Below are 21,290 nucleotides of genomic sequence, written 5' to 3'. Positions count from 1 at the left end.
CTCCCTGCCAGCTGCTGAGCCCTGTCCCGGCTTCCCGCCAGCTGTTGAGTCCCGTCCCGGCTCCCTGACAGCTGCTGAACTCTGTCCCGGCTCCCACCAGCTGCTGAACCCTGTTCCGGCTCCCCGCCAGCGGTTGGGTCCCGTCCCGACTCCCCGCCAGCCGATGAGCCCCGTTCCGGCTCCCCACCAGCTGCTGAGCCCTGTCCCGGCTCCCCGCCAGATGTTGAGTCCCGTCCCGACTCCCTGCCAGCTGCTGAGTCCCGTCCCGGCTCCCCGCCAGCTGCGGAGTCCCGTCCCGGCTCCCCGCCAGCTGCTGAGCCCCGTTCCGGCTCCTCCCCAGCTGTTGAGTCCCGTCCCGGCTCCCCGCCAGCGGATGAGTCCCGTTCCGGCTCCCCGCCAGCTGATAAGCCCCGTCCAGGTTCCCCCCGAGCTGCTGGGGTCCGTTCTGGCCTCCCGAGAGCTGCTGACCCCCGTTCCGGCGCCTTGCCAGCGCTTCAAGTCCCTGTTCCGGCGGAGCACGTCCTGCTTCCGCCACCAGTCCCTGTTCCGGCGGAGCACGTCCTGCGTCCGCCACAAGTCCCTGTTCCGGCGGAGCACGCCCTGTGTCCGCCACAAGTCCCTGTTCCGGCGGAGCACGCCCTGCGTCCGCCACCAGTCCCTGTTCCGGCGGAGTACGCCCTGCGTCCGCCACAAGTCCCTGTTCCGGCGGAGCACGCCCTGCGTCCGCCACAAGTCCCTGGTCCAGCGGAGCACGCCCTGCGTCCGCCACAAGTCCCTGGTCCGGCGGAGCACGCCCTGCGTCCGCCACCAGTCCCTGTTCCGGCGGAGCACGCCCTGCGTCCGCCACCAGTCCCTGTTCCGGCGGAGCGCGTCCTGCGTCCGCCACAGGTCCCTGTTCCGGCGGAGCGAGTCCTGCGTCCGCCACAGGTCCCTGTTCCGGCGGAGCACGTCCTGCGTCCGCCACCAGTCCCTGTTCCGGCGGAGCGCGTCCTGCGTCCGCCACAGGTCCCTGTTCCGGCGGAGCACGTCCTGCGTCCGCCACCAGTCCCTGTTCCGGCGGAGCACGCCCTGCGTCCGCCACCAGTCCCTGTTCCGGCGGAGCACGCCCTGCGTCCGCCACCAGTCCCTGTTCCGGCGGAGCGCGTCCTGCGTCCGCCACAGGTCCCTGTTCCGGCGGAGCGCGTCCTGCGTCCGCCACAGGTCCCTGTTCCGGCGGAGCACTCCAGGCGTCCGCCACCAGCCCCTGTTCCGGTGGAGCACTCCAGGCGTCCGCCACAAGACCCTATCCCGGCGGAGCACGTTCTGCGTCCGCCCCCAGTCCCTGTTCCGGCGGAGCACGCCCTGCGTCCGCCACCAGTCCCTGTTCCGGCGGAGCACGCCATGCCTCTGCCACAAGTCCCCGTTCTGGCGATGCACGTCCTGCGTCCGCCCCCAGCCCCTGTTCCGGCGGAGCACACCAGGCGTCCGCCCCAAGTCCCTGTTCCCGCGGAGCACGCCATGCGTCCGCCACAAGACCCTATCCCGGCGGAGCACGTTCTGCGTCCGCCCCCAGTCCCTGTTCCGGCGGAGCAGGCCCCGCGTCCGCCACAAGTCCCAGTTCTGGCGGAGCACGCCTCGCGTCCGTCACAAGTCCCTGTTGCGGCGGAGCACGCCCTGCATCCGCTACCAGTCCCGGTTCCCGCTGCGCCCGGCCCGCCGCGGCTCCAAGTCCCTGCCTCTGGTGCGCCTGGCCCGCCGCCGCTCCAAATCCCTGCCTCGGCGGTGCTCGACGATCCGCCGTCACCCCAAGCTCCTGTTTCGGCGGTGCTCGACGATCCGCAGGCGCTCCAGTTCCCTACTTCGGCAGTGAACGACGACCCGCCGTCGCCTCTCGCCTTTGGCCCGGCGGTGCCAGAGGAACCACCGCCACTCCTCGCCTCTGGCCCGGCGGTGCCAGAGGAACCACCGCTACTCCTCGCCTCTGTCTCGGCGACTTCTGACGATCCGCTACTGCTCCTGGTTCCTGCCTCGGTGGTGGACGACGACTCGCCATCGCTTCTCGTCTCTGCCTCGGCGGGGCTCGACGACCAGCCGTCGCTCCCCGTTCCTATCTCGGCGTGGTTCGACGACCAGCCGCCGCTCCACGTTCCTGTCCCGGCGGGGTTCGACAACCAGCCGCCGCCGCCGCTCCACGTTCCTGTCTCGGCGGGGTTCGACGACCGGCTGCCGCTCCACGTTCCGGTCTCGGCGGGGTTCGACGACCGGCCGCCGCTCCACGTTCTGGTCTCGGCGGGGTTCGACGACCGGCCGCCGCTCCACGTTCCGGTCTCGGCGGAGTTCGACGACCAGCCGCCGCCCCAAGTGCCTGCCTCGACGGCGGTCGACGTCCCACCGCCGCGTCTCGTCCCGGCTCCGGCGGGGTCCGGCGTTCCACCGTGCCTCGTCTCCGTCTCGGCGGCGTCCGACGTCCCGCCTTCGCTCCAAGTTCCTGCCTCGGCTGCGCCCGCCTCAACGCCGGTCCAAGCTCCGTCCTCTGCAGCACCCAGCGTCCCGCCGCCGCCCCTCGTCTCAGCCCCATCAGCGGACTCCCGGTGGCGTTCGGGTCATCCCGGACGTCCGCCTGAATGGCCCCATCGGGACGCACTGGTCTGGCCACCCGCACGGCCCCCTGAAGGGCCACGAAAGGACTCGCTGGTCTGGCCCCCCGGGCATCCGCCAGACCGGCCTCGATCACGGGTCGTTGACCCACCTCCCGACCCCTTCCGCCCACCCTTGTTTTTGGGACATGTTTTTTTTTCTTTTTGTTAGTCTTGGGGACGTCTGGAATCTGTCCCTTGAGGGGGGGTACTGTCATGACCCGCGTCGGGCATGTCAGTGTTTGTGTTATTGTTTTCTTCCCTCCTTCCTGCCATGTGCTTTTGTTATTGTTTTCGTTCTCACCAGCCACGCACCTGTTCCCAGTTCATCATCACGCACCTGTTCCCAGTTCATCATCACGCACCTGCTTCCCATCTGCTCCCCTAAGTACCCGGACTATTTAAACCTTCCAGACCGACAACGCAGTGTCGGGTCATTGTTCCTTCTTGCCGCATTTCCCGTGTATCTCGCTACCTTGGACTGTCACGACCACGCCCTGTTCCCGTATTGCTCTGGTCATCATTCCCGGTCCGCCTTGTTCGTTCCCGTCTCGTTTTTGTTCCTTGTCCTCGTTCCAGTTAAGTCTCGTTTAGTTGCCTTTTGTTGTTTATTTGTCCACGCCCCGTTGTTTGTCCCTGCTGAGCTTCAATAAATCCCCTTTTAAGTTTCACCTACCCCGGCTTCCTCGCTTCTTGGGTCCACCTCCTCATCGCCGCAAGACGATACCTGACACAAGGTCCTCAGAGCATGTGCCCACCAACTGTCACATCTTTTCTGCAAAGTCTTCAACCGCTCCCTGGCTCAAGCAGTCATCCCCTCCTGCTTGAAAACTTCCACCATTATTCCTGTCCCCAAAAAGTCACCAGCCGTCCACCTGAATGACTACCGTCCTGTTGCTCTCACACCAGTCATCATGAAGTGCTTCGAGAGGCTGGTTCTCCAGCACATCAGAGACTGCCTTCCTCCCACTCTGAACCCCTACCAGTTTGCATACCGGGCTAACAGATCCACTGAGGACGCCATCGACACTGCTCTGCATGTTGTGCTGGGCCACCTGGAACAACAGCAGAGCTATGCAAGGATGCTCTTTGTGGACTACAGCTCGGCATTCAACACGATCATCCCAGACATCCTTATCGCCAAACTGGACATTCTCGGCCTACCTGCCCTCACACGCACCTGGATCAAGGACTTTCTGACCAACAGACCCCAGACTGTGTTGCTCGGCCCCTACATGTCCTCCACCCGTACGCTGAGCACCGGTTCCCCACAAGGATGCGTGCTGAGCCCTCTCCTATGCGCCCTCTACACCTACGACTGCAGCCCGGCCCACGGTAACAACGCCATCGTCAAGTTTGCTGACGACACGACAGTGGTCGGTCTGATCTCGGAAGGTGACGAGACAGCCTACAGAGAGGAGGTAAAGAGGCTGACGGCTTGGTACAAGGACAACAGACTGCAACTCAACATTGCAAAAACAAAGGAGATCGTCATCGATATCAGGAGGAACAAGACGGTGCCGCCCCTCTGCATCGAAGGCGTGTGTGTGGAGAGGGTCCACACGTTCAAGTTCCTGGGAGTACAGATCTCCGATGACCTTTCTTGGACACACAACACCACAGCAGTGGTAAAGAAGGTCCACCAGCGTCTGCACTTCCTGAGAGTCCTCAGGTAATTCGACCTGGACAGGAAGCTGCTGCTGGCCTTCTACCACTCGTCCATCGAGAGCCTGCTGACGTACTGTGTCTCCACCTGGTACAGCGGCTGCACTGAGGCGGACAGAGTGAGGCTCCAGAGGACAGTCAAAACAGCGCAAAGGATTATTGGCTGCCGTCTCCCCTCTCTGTCGGACATCTACACCGCCCGGTGCCTCAGAAGGGCTCTCAACATTGTCAAAGACAATACTCACTCAAACTCACACCTGTTCAACCTAATGCCCTCTGGCAGGCGCTACAGGTGCATCAAATCGAGGACCATTAGACTGAGAAACAGTTTCTTTCCAAGAGCCATCTCCATTCTAAACTCACACACACACACGACCACCCGCACCTTGCAGAACAGCAACGTGATGTGTTTTTATATACCCTATTCAGTATTATTCTCCATTGCACTAACTATTCTCTTATTTATCTAATTTATATATTTATCTGAATTATTGTTGTATTGCACTGTAGAGGGGAGCTCTCTAATCTCGTTGCACACATGAGTACAATGACAAGAAAGGGATTTCTGATTCTGATTCTGATTCTGAACAAAATAGTGACACGAATATTTAAAAAGTAACGACAGTAATGATTAAACATTGAATACTAAATTATTACTAAAATAGATCAATGAATCTAGAAATAAATAATCACCGTAGTTTAATGAATACTGAAACGAATAATGAAATATTTAAGTTAGTTAAGTTAGAAACACTGAAATCATTTTTTAACACTCTAATATTTAGATAATAAAACAGTGAATTTAAAATACGCAACCACGTCGCTGGCGAAAAACCCTGAAAAAAGGCCTAGGCGCAAACATGTTGACATAAAGTTTCACTTTATCATGTCAACTGTTAATAATAGGAAAATACATTTGGAATACTGTCCAACCAACAACATGGTGTCAGATGTTTTAACAAAACCAGCAAGAAAAGTAAAATTCAATACATCTGTCAAGTTCATATTTGGGAACTAAAATGTTTGGTTTTCTATGTTTAGAAGATAACAATGATTTGCATCGTAAGTGGCGACATCTGTCGGTGAGTTGATGACAGTGCTCCACATAGCCAGCAGCCAATCATATCACAGCGGGGGTGTGTCCTGCTCTTCCGCTTTCGTGACGAACAGACTGCCATTTTCTCGAAGGAAAAAACGACGCCATCTTTAATTCGTCTCGTCGAACAAAGAGAAGCACACGAGTTATCGCCAAGCAGAGATCAAGTGCGGATTTGTTGAGATTGGCGTTTGAAAATGTGTGAAAGAACGACACCCAAGTACAAAGAGGAACTTTGTGGAATAAAAGAAGAGAACGAGCAACATCTTCAACTGCTGGGCATAGGTTGGAAGCAGCTTCGTGTTGTGTCAAGTCAAGTCAGTCAAGTCAATTTTATTTGTATAGCCCTTAATCACAGACAGTCTCAAAGGGCTTTACATAGCCACAATCGACATCCCCGATCTTAACCCCCAGGAGGGCAAGGAAAAACTCACAAAACCTCATTAGGGGAAAAGTGAGAAACCTTGAGAAGGGACCACAGATGGGGGAATCCCCCTTCCAGGATGACCAGGCTGCAATGGATGCCAACTGGGCAACATTTGACACATACAATGATGCTATGCGATAATAGATGAGATAATATAAGAGTCAATTGAATGAAGTGCTGCAGGAAGATGACTTCAGTGGACTGGGTCCTCATCCAGGGCCGTAATATCCATGGCAGCATATCCGAAGATGAGCCTTCGATCTTGTACCGGTCAGTTGGTGTAAATTCAGTACAGCCACTTCCAAGTGAATCGCCATCACCTAATTCGGGGAATTGGGAACAGAAAAGAAAGAACAGAAATAGCAAACAGGCCAACAAGTAGTTCAATGAAGTGCTGAAATATAAGGAAATCAGAAAAGGCGCTGCATGAAGACGACTTCGGCAGAGCAGGTCCCTCCCCGGTTGGTCAGTGCCGTAATCTTCAAAGCATGTCCCCATCACCTAATTCCCAAGCAGGGGAAGGAGGGGGCAGAAAAGAGAAGAACCGGCAGTAAACAAGCCAACAAATAATTAAATTAGATGCTAAAAGTATATAAATAAATTGATCAAATGTCGCGCTGCAGGAAGACGACATCACTGGAACAGGTGCATGCCCAGTTGGTCAATGCCTTAAACTTCCTAGTGGGTCACCGTCACCTAATCCCCCAGCCGGGGGAAAAGGGGGCAGAAAAGAAAACAAAAGAAAAAAAAGCGGCAGTAAACAGGCCAACAAATATTTCAGCTAAATGCACAAGAGTATAAATGCGTCTTTAATAGTGTTTTGAACATTTCTACTGAGGTGGCGCCTCTAATATCTGAGGGAAGTGCATTCCAAAGCATTGGTGCCCGAATAGAGAACGCTCTAGAACCTGCGGACTTCTTTTTGGCTCGCGGGATCACTAAAAGACCAGCATTTTGTGAGCGAAGGTTTCGGGACGGAACATATGGTACCACGAGGTCAACGAGATAGGAAGGTGCTAAGCCGTGCAATATTTTAAAAGTAAGTAGCAGAACTTTAAAATCACATCTCAAGTGGACCGGAAGCCAATGCAAATTGGCTAATATCGGGGTAATATGATCAAACTTTCTCGTCTTAGTTAAGAGTCTAGCTGCTGCATTTTGAACTAACTGCAGACTTTTAATACTCGACATGGGGAGACCCGAGAGCAAAGCGTTACAATAGTCGAGGCGAGACGTAACAAACGCATGGATTAAGATTTCCGCGTCACACGTTGATAGAATTGGGCGAATTTTAGCAATGTTACTGTTGGAATTTATCTTTATATCAATGTTAGAATTTAACTTTAACCCAATGTAAACTCAAATTAGTAATCTGACTCCAATTTGCGACCTTACCCAACTCTCACTCATCCAACAATATGCGCGCTCGTTCTGCAATAGAAAGGTATCAGGAAGCCGGCATTTTCACGCACAAAGTGGATTTATTCCCAATACAGATTTTCTACATGGCACCTAGATCTCGGATCCCTCTCAATACAAGTCTACACCTCTCGTGCCACCAACCGAACAGAACTTTTAGTTTTTCCAGTAGTCATTCATACTGTACAATATGTAAATGTAACAGAGACAAAGGCCTTCTGGCATGATTCTATTGGCTATGTGATGTTGCAGTTAACTTTAGCTTGCTCTCATTGGTCTTTCTCCTCCCGCCGAATCCCGTGGTGGCTCCTCCTGGTTGTGATCTTTCGATGGCTGCTCCTTCATCTCGTCTCGCTCCCTCCTTGCTGCTATCACCCTTTGTCCTGAAACATTCCACTCGTGCACGCTCTTGCAACCCCCATTCTGTTGCGCTTCACCAGTCACACTCTCAGCATTTTACAATATCACATTTTCATACATTGGATGCACCAACATCTAATGAACTATGTTAAGCTCAAACTCTTATATTCCTTTAATAGTCAAATGTATGAAATCCTTTAAGTGTAACCGAAGTTTAGACCATGCTAATGACCAGACACTCAGGAGAGGAATGCAGGAAGATTAGATCACAGCTGCACCACAGGAGGTGTGAACGAGACCCCTCTGAAACAATGGACTTCCATGCCAGGATCACAAAAGTGGCTCCGAGCAGTCTAACCTTTGTTCAGTTTTAAATTGACTGCCATTTACATTATCCTTTATTACGCAGATGAAAAAACGCAGTTCGAGTCATATTTTTAATGTGCATTTGAAAAGACATAGTTGCGTCAAATATAACACCGAGATTTTTTGTTGAATCCTTTTGGATAATATTACATTTATCGATATTCAGAGTGGTGTCTTTGAAAAGGTACCGATGACGCGCTGGTCCAATGATGAGCATCTCGGTTTTATCTGAGTTAAGACGCAAAAAATTGAAAGACATCCATTGTTTAATTTCGGCAAGGCATGCCTCTAATTTATAGCAATCGCGCGGATTTGTTATATCCAACGGCATGTATAACTGCGTATCATCAGCATAACAGTGAAAACTAATGTTATATTTCCGTATAATATCACCAAGCGGTAGCATGTAGATGCTAAACAATAGAGGTCCAAGTACCGATCCCTGCGGAACTCCACATGTGATCTTACAAAGATCCGAAGTCGCATTGCCATGAATTACACGGTGCGTCCTCTCCGACAGATACGAATTAAACCAAGAAAGCGCTGAACCTGAAATGCCAACACACGTTTCAAGGCGTTTTAATAATATGTTATGGGGGTTAAGATCGGGGATGTCGATTGTGGTTATGTAAAGCCCTTTGAGACTGTCTGTGATTAAGGGCTATACAAATAAAATTGACTTGACTTGACTTGACTTATGATCAACGGTATCAAAAGCGGCACTAAGATCGAGTAAGAGTAATATTGATGAGGTGTCGGCGTCCATAGCTATGAGAAGATCATTAGTAACTTTAGCAAGGGCCGTCTCAGTAGAGTGGTCGGCTCTAAAACCCGATTGGAAAGGTTCAAATTGATTATTAGCAGTCATATATTTATTAAGTTGTTGCGCTACGACTTTTTCAAGAATTTTTGCAATAAACGGAAGATTTGAAACCGGCCTATAGTTGATGAGACTCTCTGGGTCAAGGTTTGGTTGCTTGTAAAGAACAACTTTCTATTGTTAACTTTATGCATCAACACATCCATTTGTTAGAGGAAAATGCCTTTTTTTTATTTATCTTTTATTAACATCAAAACAGGCATACACACAAACCAATCAAACATCTTTTTTGCAAGTATAAAAATCCAACTAAGGGTCAAGATGAAAAATATAAATAAATAAATATTATGCCACATTACCGCTAAACAAAAAATATTTGAACAACCCCTGTCAAGTACAGAAATGCTACCCGGTAGGAGACAACGTTGGCATAATGTAAAGGAAATTTCCCCAGATTTTTCCAAAGATTGTGGGCTTCCTCCGAACTCCAAACAAAATATTTTCTGCCGTACAATAAGAAGAAAGTTCATTCAACCTGTGACTCTGTGATGGTGACTTCTCACACTTCCAATTGACGAGTACTATTTTTTTCCCAGCAGTGCTGGCTAACAAATTACATTTGTGACAATCCACATGAATCATATCAACATCTCCTAAAAACCAGATCCTAGGATCATAAGGTATGTCAGAACAAATGAACCTTCACACAGTGGACACAAAAAAAACACCGTTCTCAAATATAAACATTCCTAAAGCATATGTAAAAAAAAAAAAAAAAAAATCACCCTTATGCAGCTTTGTCCATTTTTTGGCCTTTTTTGGGTGTTTATGTATTTAAATGCTCGATTATCACTGCCGTGCTGCTATGAAAGGGAGGTTTAATTTGGTGAAATTCCCCCCTACCCCATGGACCGGTCCAAATCCGGGTGGCACGCATTGCTCTATGTGAGTCAGGCACAAGTCAAGGTAGCAGTGTAGAAACAATTAAGTCACCGCCTGAGGTTTGACTTGACCAAACCAAATGTGTGTTTTGTCTTTTTGTGTCCTACTATCCTACTATCTCTGTTCTGTGAAAGAGGAGCCAGACTTGACTCACATAAAAAAGGAGGAGGAGGAGATCAACAAGTCACCACTGAATTGTGTCCCTATAAAGACTGAAGATGAAAACAAGGGTGAGAGTGAGGACAACAAAGGGGCGGAGCCTCCAAGCAGCAGCTGAAGTTATCACAGGGTGATGAAGAAAATAGAGAATAGAAATCCCTTTATTGTCATTGGGATTTCTATTCTCTATTTTCTTCATCACCCTGGGGGTCATCACAAGCACATAATGAGGTCACATCATCACGTTCTCCTGACGATGAGCGCGAGCGCTTCCGCCTTCTCCGCTTCCTGCAAATCTTGAATGAGGGTTACATTGAAGATATCTATAGACGCAATGCAAAGTATTTCAGCCAGACCTTCGTCCTCCACGATGCTTACACGCAGTGGCCACCGACTTCGCTATGGCTTTGGTGAGTCTCAATTTAGTTGATCCATCCATCGGTTTCAGTTGCAAATTATCCATGGATGCCTGGGTTTGACAAGGGGCTGGAGAATTGGCATCAGCGGTGTACTTGGCAATCAAATGGTATTTTAAACTGGACGTGCTGCGATAGGAGTTCAGTTCACGATGGCAATACACATAAATGACTTTGCTCTTATCAATGACACCATGAGGTAAGTTAAAAAAAAAATTGCCGTTCAGAATTGAATTTGCGTCATTTTTACCAATCGCCATGATGCTTTTAGTTCTATAAACCGGCGAAAAATCCCCACAGCAAGCCCATGCAGGCGTGTCCTAAATTTCGCGTGCTTGATGTTTTTTTTCCCGTCTCGCAAGCGTCAGTGCTACGTCATAGGACTACTTTGTTTATTAGGCCAAGATGGGTCGTAATCGCTCGTTAAAAATATTGACGCCGTTAAAGAGGGGTGTTGGATTAAACACGTTTTTCTGACACCACTTATATATATGTATATATATATAGAATAGAATAGAAAGAATAGAAATCCCTTTATTGTCATTGTACTCAAGTGTGCAACGAGATTAGAGGGCTCCCCTCTCCAGTGCAATACAACAATAATACAGACAATATATAAATTAGATAAATAAATAAGACAGTGCAATGGAATTCAGTACTGAATAGGGCATATAGAAACACATCACAATGCTGTTTTGCAAGGTTAGGGTGGTCTCGTGTGTGTGTGAGAGTTCAGTATGGAGATGGCTCTCGGAAAGAAACTGTTTCTCAGTCTATTGGTCCTTGATTTGATGCATCTGTAGCGCCTGCCAGAGGGCAACAGGTCGAACAGGTGTGAGTTTGGGTGGGTATTGTTTTTGCCGATGTTGAGAGCCCTTCTGAGGCACCGGGCGGTGTAGATGTCCGACAGCGAGGGGAGAGGGCAGCCAATAATCCTTTGCGCTGTTTTGACTGTCCTCTGGAGCCTCACTCTGTCCGCCTCAGTGCAGGATGAATTTCCTGAGGACTCTCAGGAAGTGCAGACGTTGGCGGACCTTCTTTACCACTGCTGTGGTGTTGTGACTCCAAGAAAGGTCATCGGAGATCTGTACTCCCAGGAACTTGAACGTGTGGACCCTCTCCACACACACGCCTTCGATGCAGAGGGGGGGCGGCAGCGTCTTGTTCCTCCTGAAGTCGACGACAATCTCCTTTGTTTTAGCAGAGTTAAGGTGCAGTCTGTTGTCCTTGCACCAAGTTGTCAGTCTCTTTACCTCCTCTCTGTAGGCTGTCTCGTCACCTTCCGAGATCAGACCGACCACTGTCGTGTCGTCAGCAAACTTGACGATGGTGTTGTTGCCGTGGGCCGGGCTGCAGTCGTAGGTGTAGAGGGCGTACAGGAGAGGGCTCAGCACGCATCCTTGGGGGGAACCGGTGCTCAGCATGAGGGTGGAGGACGTGTAGGGGCCGAGCAACACAGTCTGGGGTCTGTTGGTCAGAAAGTCCTTAATCCAGATGCGTGTGAGGGCAGGGAGGCCGAGAGTGTCCAGTTTGGCGACGAGGATGTCTGGGATGATCGTGTTGAATGCCGAGCTGTAGTCCACAAAGAGCATCCTTGCATAGCTCTGCTGTTGTTCCAGGTGGCCCAGTACAACATGCAGAGCAGTGTCGATGGCGTCCTCAGTGGATCTGTTAGCCCGGTATGCAAACTGGTAGGGGTCCAGAGTGGGAGGAAGGCAGTCCCTGATGTGCTGGAGAACCAGCCTCTCGAAGCACTTCATAATGACTGGTGTGAGAGCAACAGGACGGTAGTCATTCAGGTGGACGGCTGGTGACTTTTTGGGGACAGGAATAATGGTGGAAGTTTTCAAGCAGGAGGGGATGACTGCCTGAGCCAGGGAGCGGTTGAAGATCCTGCAGAAAACATGTGACAGTTGGTGGGCACATGCTCTGAGGACCTTGCCTGGTATTCCGTCGGGTCCAGTAGCTTTCCTGGGGTTGACCGCCAGGAGCGCGCGCCTCACATCGTGTTCCTCTACGATGAGTGGGGGGGAGATGGAGCTTGAAGTGCGGGGGTGTGACGGTTGGGGCGAGTCAAAGCGAGCGAAGAAGCAGTTAAGCTCCTCTGCCAGCGATGCACTCGGGTCTACAGAGGTCGTGCTGCTGCCACGGAAGTTGGTGATGCTCTGTAGACCCTGCCACACCTCCCGTGGTCTGTTACTGTCGGTTTGCTGAACATTTGTTTATGCCAAATGAAATCAGTGCAGAAAATAAATGCCAAAGAATAACCAATAGTGGGGGGTGAACTCCATGTTTTTCCCAGTATAAAATTTGAACTCGTTTAACATTTTACATTTTCTGGGTTTTATATCTTGTTCAAGCAAGTCCTGACGGAAGGAATTCTGCTCGACTCTAAAAAATGTGCACTCTGCGGCGAAAACATAAATGGCGGTTGATCAATTTTAGTGGATAAAACACAAAATATTAAGTTTTTTTTTTTTTAAATCAAGTACGTATTGGTTTTATTTATTTATTTATTAACTTTGTACTGGCTTCGTCGGGTGAGAGTCAATGAACCTCGGGTGGCCCTGCACTGTTTTGTGCACATGTGCGTAGATTCACCCCATCCAAACATTTGAAATACATTCAATGCATCCATCCCGGGTTGCACGGATCTCATCAGTGAACAAGCGCATGCTGCAAGGAATGCATCTGCATCTTTGGCTTACTATGGGCTTAAAAAGGGAGAACGTCACAACCCCCTTTTCTACCAACAAGGCCAGGAACATTTAGTTCCTGGTCATAAAGTTCCTGTGGCTCAGGTGGTTTGCATCTCGACTGCAACTCATAGTTCTTGATAATGTATGCAAAAGACAATGATGATGTCTAATTTTGTCCATGTGATGTTCTGCTCTTATGCAGCTTGCACTGTCAAAGTGGGAGGTCTTGTGTTACTTCGTTACTCATTACTGACACCCTATGGCTGTTAAGCATCATTGCAGTTACAAAATAATTCAGGGAACTCTTAAAATATTATGGTGTATCTTCGTCTAATTTGAATACATATTGGATAACTTTAAAATATACAGTCATTATTCAAATATGTCAACACGAAAGTCAGAGTGAAAGTGTTATTGCTTAATGCTTATGTGTAGGGATTTTGTCTCTTCAAACATAGTTTTGTTTTAAATATGATTTAGAAACAGAAATTTTATTTTAAAAAAGGAAAAAGGTGAATGTCGGAATGTACGAGCAGGATAAATGTCATTTTGGGTAAAAAAAACAAAAAACAAACGTAAATCATGCAATAAATAGCCACTCTGATTCCAGGGCCCCTTTAATTCTTTTACGGATCCAGATTATAATGGAAGCAAAAAGTACCCACGATGAAACTATCTCTAAATGCAAAATGAAATAATTGTAAACATATTTCACTTGAAGGATTCCTATTTTATCGATGTCATTTTGTTGCGATGGCCCCCATCAAGATGTTCGGGTCCCACAACAGGTGTTCCATCAGACGCACACAATAGCCTGTGTGTGCTAACTTCAGCTCGCTTCCAGAAACGTCTGTGACTATGTCAGGAATTAAATCGGGCATCAGCCGCAACGTGCTTCCTTTTTAAATGCTCGTTTATCACTGTTGTGCGGCTAACGGGAGGCTTACATCGTAGGACGTAATTTTGTGAAATGTCCCCGATGGTCCGGTCCAAGTTGGGGTCGCACGCATTGCTCCGTGTTCGGCAGGCACAAGTCAAGGTAGCACGGTAAAAACAATATAAGTCGAAGTCGCCCCCTGAGATTTGACTTGACCAAACCAAATGTGTATTTGTCTTTTTGTGTCATGCAGACGTCTGTGAAAACAATCTCCGTTCTGTGAAAGAGGAGCCAGATTGGACTCACATCAAAAAGGAGGAGGAGGAGGAGGAGATCAACAAGTCACCACTGAACTTTGTCCCTATAAAGACTGAAGATGAAAACAAGGATGAGAGTGAGGACAACAGAGGGGCGGAGCCTACAAGCAGCAGTTCAAGTCGTCACGTGGCAACAGAAGGTGATGAAGACCACTGGGGACCATCACAAGCACATCATGAGGACACATTATCAGACGCTCATGACGACGATGATACTAATGATGATGATGATGATGGGCAAGCCAAAGGTGAAAGGGCATGTCACACTGACTCATTCACTTCAAAGCTGTCTTTAAAAGGGCACAGAAAAACACACAGTGGTGAAAAACCTTTTTCTTGTTCAGTTTGTGGGAAATGCTCCTCTCGAAAGTTTGATTTAACAATCCACACAAGAATGCACAGTGGAGAAAAACCTTTTTCCTGCTCGGTTTGTGGAAAATGCTTCTCTCAAAAGGGAACTTTAACAGAACACACAAGAACACACACTGGAGAAAAACCTTTTTCCTGCTCGGTTTGTGGCAAGAGTTTCTCTCAAAAGTCGCATTTAACAAACCACACAAGAACACACACTGGAGAAAAACCTTTTTCCTGCTCAGTTTGTGGCAAAAGCTTTTCTCTAAAGTTCCGATTAACAGAGCATGCAAGAACACACACTGAAGAACCTCTTTCTTGCTCATTTTGTGGTAAAATCTTCTCCCATAAGTCACATTTAACAAGACACACAAGAACTCACAGTGGAGAAAAACCTTTTTCCTGCTCAGTTTGTGGAAAATGCTTCTCTGTCAAGTCAACGTTAACAAGCCACACAAAAACACACAGTGGAGACAAGCCATTCAGTTGCAGCGTTTGTGCTAAAAAATTTGCCACTAAACGAAATGCTGAGAGACACGATTGTGATGGAGAGAATATAGGGCTGGGCAATATGACCTAAAATCAATATCGCAATAAAATGAGCAATTTTACCTCGATAACGATGAATCACGATAAATTTCCGCCCGTGGACCAAAATCAAAATAAATGCAGGAAATACATAATAACTGTTTTCTTTATTGACCAAGTGGTACACATTACTTTCAATGGAAAATAAAAGTACAAAAATCATGTGTAGAAGCCTTCCAAATATCTTACTTTGCATGACTTGAACAATGTCACAAAGAACAGGAGAAAAAGGTTACTTCTCGCAAAATCTTCTCTGCAAATAGATTGTGCCAAGATGCTGTAATGCCATGTGCAAAGGCGCTAGTCGCCTGTCAACAAAATGCTAAATAAAATGAAAAAAAATGTCAATGGAATGCCAATGCCAAATAAACAAGTGTACTTCATCAGGAAAATGCGCCGTCTCGAGTACTCCGTGCGCGGTCGCCACTTGTCGTCAATGTGTCATGCACAGTCGGGGTCAAACTGGGGTCCATGTCGCGTCTCGACCACAAGTCGGATGTGGATGCAAAACGCTTGACATGTCTCCGCTCCCGTCCCGATGTTGTCCATATCGGGAAGTACGGTTTGCAACAAATATTTTCGGACCTCTTGTCGACTACTTTTATGAGGCGTTTAAATCTTGTGCGCTCCACTGTCGCTCGAGGAGCTACATCTTTAGCAATGTGCTAGGCCAGTGTTTTTCAACCTTTTTGAGCCAAGGCACATTTCTTTCATTGAAAAAAATCCCGCGGCACACTACCAGCTGAAAATGTGAAAAAAAGTGTTTTTTTAACATTGAAAAATGACCTATTAAAAGTCTTGAATATGAATCAAATAAACAAAGAATAAAGTATCGTAAAATCTTTCACATTTATACTCAGTGTGAAACCTGTGCCTGTTTGGATGAACACAGAGCTGATATATTGGCAGGAATCAAAGTATTAATTCCTCTGCCACGAGTGAGACTTTTTTTTGATTTAGCCACAAGTTCAGCGACGTGGTAGCTAGCTTTAAGGGCTCTCTTGCTTACCTTTGCGGTTTTTCTCATGAAAGTTGCTTGTTTCTCCGTGTGTTCACTCAGGCGAACAAAATACGCCACATTTTTGTTTTGAAGTAAAGGGCGTTTCGTTTGGAGATGGCGTTTAAGCGTGCTTGGGACCAGAGCGCCGTTGGAGAGCTTTTCACCACATACCAAGCACAACGGAGTCGGTGTCGTTGCATCTCCGGTAAAAGTAAATCCAGATGAAAGATAGCTTTCGCTGTATTGCCTCACGGCAGAAACTTTGCAGGTCATCTTTGCTTTTTTTTTTTTTTTTACCTCCACTCATACTAGGGCCTTCATCTAGGTCTGGGTTTTGTCCAGGGTCCAGTTCAGAGTCAGCATTTTTTTCTCTTCAAAAACATATCCATTACTTTCACCGTCGTTCTGTTATGCACTTTTTTCATTCTGCTATCCACTTCTCGCTTGTCTCCAAGCACAAGGCAATTCACTACCTGCTGCCGCCGCCTACTGGTTTGGAAGAGTACTACATTTTACTACTCAACTCTGCAGGCGCTAGACCGCACAGGTACACAAATTGAATAATTTCCCACGACACACCTGACAATATCTCACGGCACACTGGTGTGCCGCGGCACAGTGGTTGAAAAACACTGTGCTAGGCTATCGCGTCCACCTCTTAGACGTTCTCTCGTATGGTGTCGCCTCCGTTATGGGCTGTTGTCACTTGTCCAACCTTGCTTCTCACTTTCAACTCTTAGCACAAGCTCCAAGTCAACAGCGTGGTTGTGTTGTGGGTGGTGAAAAAGAAAAGGTTGGACGCGCTGTTTCAGGTGCTTACGACGCACTTTGTAGTTTGTGTTCTTTTGCTCAAACATCGTCTTTTTGGAACCCAAAACATTTCTTAACGACAGATGTCGGAATTTCTTTTCGGGACAAGCGAGACAGGAACAATTTCAACGAACATTACGTCGTCTTCAGCCGTGTCAGCTGCTTCTAGATTTGAATCGACAGCTACGACCGCGTCGTCAGTTTTCTTTCTTGTTCAGCTGGGTGGAGTCACGTGACTACAGCCGCTCAAGCCGTTTTACAGGGGCATGAACATAGCTGCAGACTAAAAGGACTTCTTTTTTTTTTAAAACACCGAATTAACCGACATGGGCAAAATGATTTTATTAAATTTCGATCACGGTAAATTTTCGGTTTATTGCCCAGCCCTACGAGAATAGCAGCGATCCTTGAAGCTTAAAAAGACAAAAAAAAAAACCTGAAGGAACTGACTCTTCGTGGTAAGATGTAAATGTGATTTAGAAAATATGATATATTGAATTTTCAAAGCTCTTTTATTGACACAAGCCCAATGTGATCAGTGCATTGTGTCTGAGTGATGATGATTTTTTTGTGTTTACATCAAACATTGAAATGAAATTAATTGCCTTTGCCTGGAACAACATTTTTTAACGTTATGCTTTTCAGTTGTCTTTTAAATCGTACCGAATGGAAAAGGTATGAGAAGAAATGGTGCTTATGAAATCGGTTCCTTCCACAATCATCAATAAAATCACTTGTTCCACTTGCTCAACTGGCCTTCATTACGCTGTGTGAAAAGGTGAAAAACTGAACTAGAAGTTGAACTATAAAAAGAACCAGAAAGAGAAACGCAAATCGTCTAAGTTTCTCTCAAATGTTTTGGAATGTCAGGAGTTGGCAATCTGATGGCGACTGGAGTCAGCGTTTATTTGTCACCACGGACGAGATGATTCACATCACGCTGTTCGTTGCTGCTGCTGTCTTAATTGAACCCCGGAGGTCACCTGCCAGCATCCCTGAATTTCACCGGCGGATATTCAGCTATCCCACGTCTGACCCCAGATTGTTGTGGAATTTTCAGCAGTTAGGGAAGATCAATGAGATAGTCTGGAAAATAAATTGTCTTTTGAGTCAGTCTGCAGAGTGATCTCAGTGGGAGAAGTGCGTGGGAAGATACTGATGCACACAGGAAGATGAAGATTTATTTGACAGTAACTGTGTAATCTTAAAACAAAAAGATACTTTTTCTGCGTTGAGCCTACTTATCAGTCAAGGTCGTGTTGTTTTGGCTTCACAAAGAATCCTCTCGTACAAGAAGCGAAAGGCACTTTCTTCAAAAGCAGGTGGCCACAATAAATAGCAAAAACCTTACTTGCTAAATAATTTTCCATAATATTAAGATTGAACAAAATAGTGACACAAATATTGAAAAAGTAAATACAGTCACGAGTAAACATTGAATACTAAATTATTACTAAAACAGTTCAATGAATCTTGAAATAAATAATGAATCACCGTAGTTTAATGAATACTGAAACGAATAATGAAATATTTAAGTTATTTAAGTTATAAACATTGAAATCATTTTTTAAGACTCTAACATTTAGAGAATAAAACAGTGATGTATTTTAATTTAAAATTCGCAACCACGTCGCTGGCGAAAAACCCTGTAAAGAGGCAAATATGTTGACATAAAGTATCACTTTATCATGTCAACTGTTAATAATAGAGAAATACATTTGGAATACTGTCCAACCAACAACATGGTGTCAGATGTGAAAACAAAACCAGCAACAAAAGTAAAATTCAATACATCTCTCAAGTTCATATTTGGGAACTAAAATGTTTGTTCATGTGCATCTTAGGTTTTTCTCTATGTTTAGAAGAAGATAACAATGATTTGCATCGCAAATGGCGACATCTGTCGGTGAGTTGGTGACAGTGCTCCACACAGCCAGCAGCCAATCATATCACAGCGGGGTGTGTCCTGTTCTTCCGCTTTCGTGACGAACAGACTGCCATTTTCTCGAAGGAAAAAAACGACGCCATCTTTCATTCGTCTCGTCGAACAAAGAGAAGCTCACGAGTTATCGCCAAGCAAAGACCAAGTGCGGATTTGTTGAGATTGGCGTTTGAAAATGTGTGCTAGAACGACACCCAAGTACAAAGAGGAACTTTGTGAAATAAAAGAAGAGAACGAGCAACATCTTCAACTGCTGGACGAAGTTTGCAACCAGCTTCGTGTTGTGCCACACAAAGCAGGTTTGTACACGTCTTACTCTCATTTGCTTTGTAAAGAACGACTTTCTATCGTTAAAAATATGCATCACAACATTAAGTTGTTTGGGGGAATGCGTTCAAGGTTATTGCCGTTTTATTTTTAATTATTGCCTTTTACTTGCAGGTCTGCTGAACATTTGTTTATGCCAAACGAAATCAGTGCAGAAAATGGATGCCAAAGAATAACCAATAGTGGGGGGGTAAACTCCGTGTTTTTTTTCCCCATTTTAAAATTCGAACTGATTGTTTAACATTTTACATATTCCGGTATTTATATGTTGCTAAAGAAATTAAGTTTGTCATGTCATCATGTTTCAAAACTATGCTGACAGATGTAGTGTATTTTTATATCCACACTGATAAAAATTTTGGGGCTGATCTACTTAGAAAATGTAAGGTAACCTTTTGCATCACACATTTATGTTTATAAAGCAAGGACAGTGCTTTTTTCATCTACTTAATTTCTTGTGCATAAGAAATCGGTTTTGTAAAGTCTACTTAATTTTACATGTCAAGTTAGTTTCAATTTTGCAAGTGAAGTCAACTTAATTCTGCAAGTTTGTTAACTACATTAGTAAATGCAACCTAACTATTCAAGTTAACTTGCTTGCAAAGTTAAGTAGACTTTACTTGCGAAAATAAAACTAACCTGACTTGCAAAGTTAAGTGGATTTTACTTGCAAATCTAATTTCTTCCACACAAGAAATGAAGTAGCCTTTACAAAACAATCCTTGCACTATCTACATAAAAATGTGATGCAAAAAGTTACCTTACATTTAGTAAGTAGATCAAGCACACCATTTTGTGTCATGCTGGGTCTACTTTAAATATTAAGTATGGGACACCTGTTGGGCAATCATCCACTGATCACTCAAAATATGTTTCCAAGGCCAAGGGTCAACATGACTATGAATGAATTCCAACAACTGATTAATCAAATAATTGGTAACAATTAAATTATAAACTATTTTTGTAAAGGACAAACGGGCAATCATTAGTTGCGGCCCCAACACTACACCATGAACAACATGTGTCAAACCATGCATGTATAATTTTGTGACTTAATTCAAAACACAACTTGGAATTTCTTGAGTTTATATAAGCATATTTATTTGACAAGAAAATATTTTTTGTTATGAACAGTGAGGGTGAAGGTAAGACGTGGCAAAGTTAAATACATTGAAAGGACATGTTCATTCATAATCGATGTTTGTCTAAAAAATTAAGTCTCCTAATATCCGTTCATCTAACACCAACCAAACATCCATTCTATGCTTGTGGACGTTTTTATTAAATTCTGTTAAAAATAATTATAATTTTGTCACCATTTAAATAGAGAAATCTAAGATCATAAAAGAATGAATGCATGTTCCGTGGAATCTGATTTGTCAACACGGAAAAGCCCTGAGTGATGAAAACGTGAACATATGGTTCAGGAACAGGTCTCTTTGACGGCAAAAGTCTGACTATGGTAAACAATTGATAATTAGACCTCAATGAAGTGATTGTGCATTTGAAAAAGTCCATATCTTGACTGTGAAAAGCTAAAGTGAGAAACTAGGATTAACTATTTGGCAAACACTAGAACGTATTCAGTCTCGAGGAAGACTGAATGCAGTAAAATTGCAATAAGGAGAACAACAAACCAGCCCAGTGTGTTACAATGTCCTGGAAACAAAAGTTTGGGATTGCCCCTGAGGGTGAAATTCCTCTCTGAACTCCTCCTTTTTGGCTCGGCAGCAACTCATGAAACAGGGAAACTGGTAAGAGATACAATTTTGTTGAAACAGAACATGCAAGGTTAAAGGTCATGCAAAACGAAAAAAAACAAAACATCTAATGTTCCATACTTCAGTTTGGGGACGGATGGACTACGGTAATTCAATTAATGGAACGACATTTTAAGATGGAAATGACAGGAATATGATGAATTATCATGTTATGAGGGGACTTTTGATATACAGTGAACCCTCGGTTATCGCGGTTAATGGGGACCGAGACCACCCGCGAAAACTGAAAATCCGCGAAGTAGCGGCGCACTTTCAAAAATGCTTAAAAAAAAAGTGCGAAGTAGCGGCGCACCTTCAAAAATGCTTTAAAAAA

General features: G+C 46.1%; 1 protein-coding gene across 4 annotated transcripts in view; it reads left to right on the top strand.

Annotated features, from left to right (window-relative positions):
* The window catches only part of LOC148341749 (uncharacterized), a 290,141-nt gene that overhangs the window by 259,402 nt on the left and 9,449 nt on the right, over positions 1-21,290 (top strand). The window contains exon 1 of one of the 4 annotated variants that reach the window (XM_088285156.1): positions 18,945-19,168. The exons of 2 other annotated variants lie outside the window; for them this stretch is intronic. In XM_088285156.1, coding sequence (XP_088141282.1) covers positions 19,045-19,168 — 124 coding nt within the window. In that variant the 5' untranslated portion in view covers positions 18,945-19,044. Of the gene's footprint in view, positions 1-18,944; positions 19,169-21,290 lie in introns of those variants that run through there. One more of the 4 variants, XR_015840081.1, reaches the window with a different exon arrangement.

Source organism: Idiotropiscis lumnitzeri, chromosome 2, assembly GCF_059441095.1.
Source record: "Idiotropiscis lumnitzeri isolate Australia: NSW breed Sydney's pygmy pipehorse chromosome 2, RoL_Ilum_1.0, whole genome shotgun sequence".
Taxonomy (NCBI): domain Eukaryota; kingdom Metazoa; phylum Chordata; class Actinopteri; order Syngnathiformes; family Syngnathidae; genus Idiotropiscis; species Idiotropiscis lumnitzeri.
Note: the sequence above shows the minus strand (reverse complement) of the source record. Positions and strands in the feature narration are given on the sequence as shown.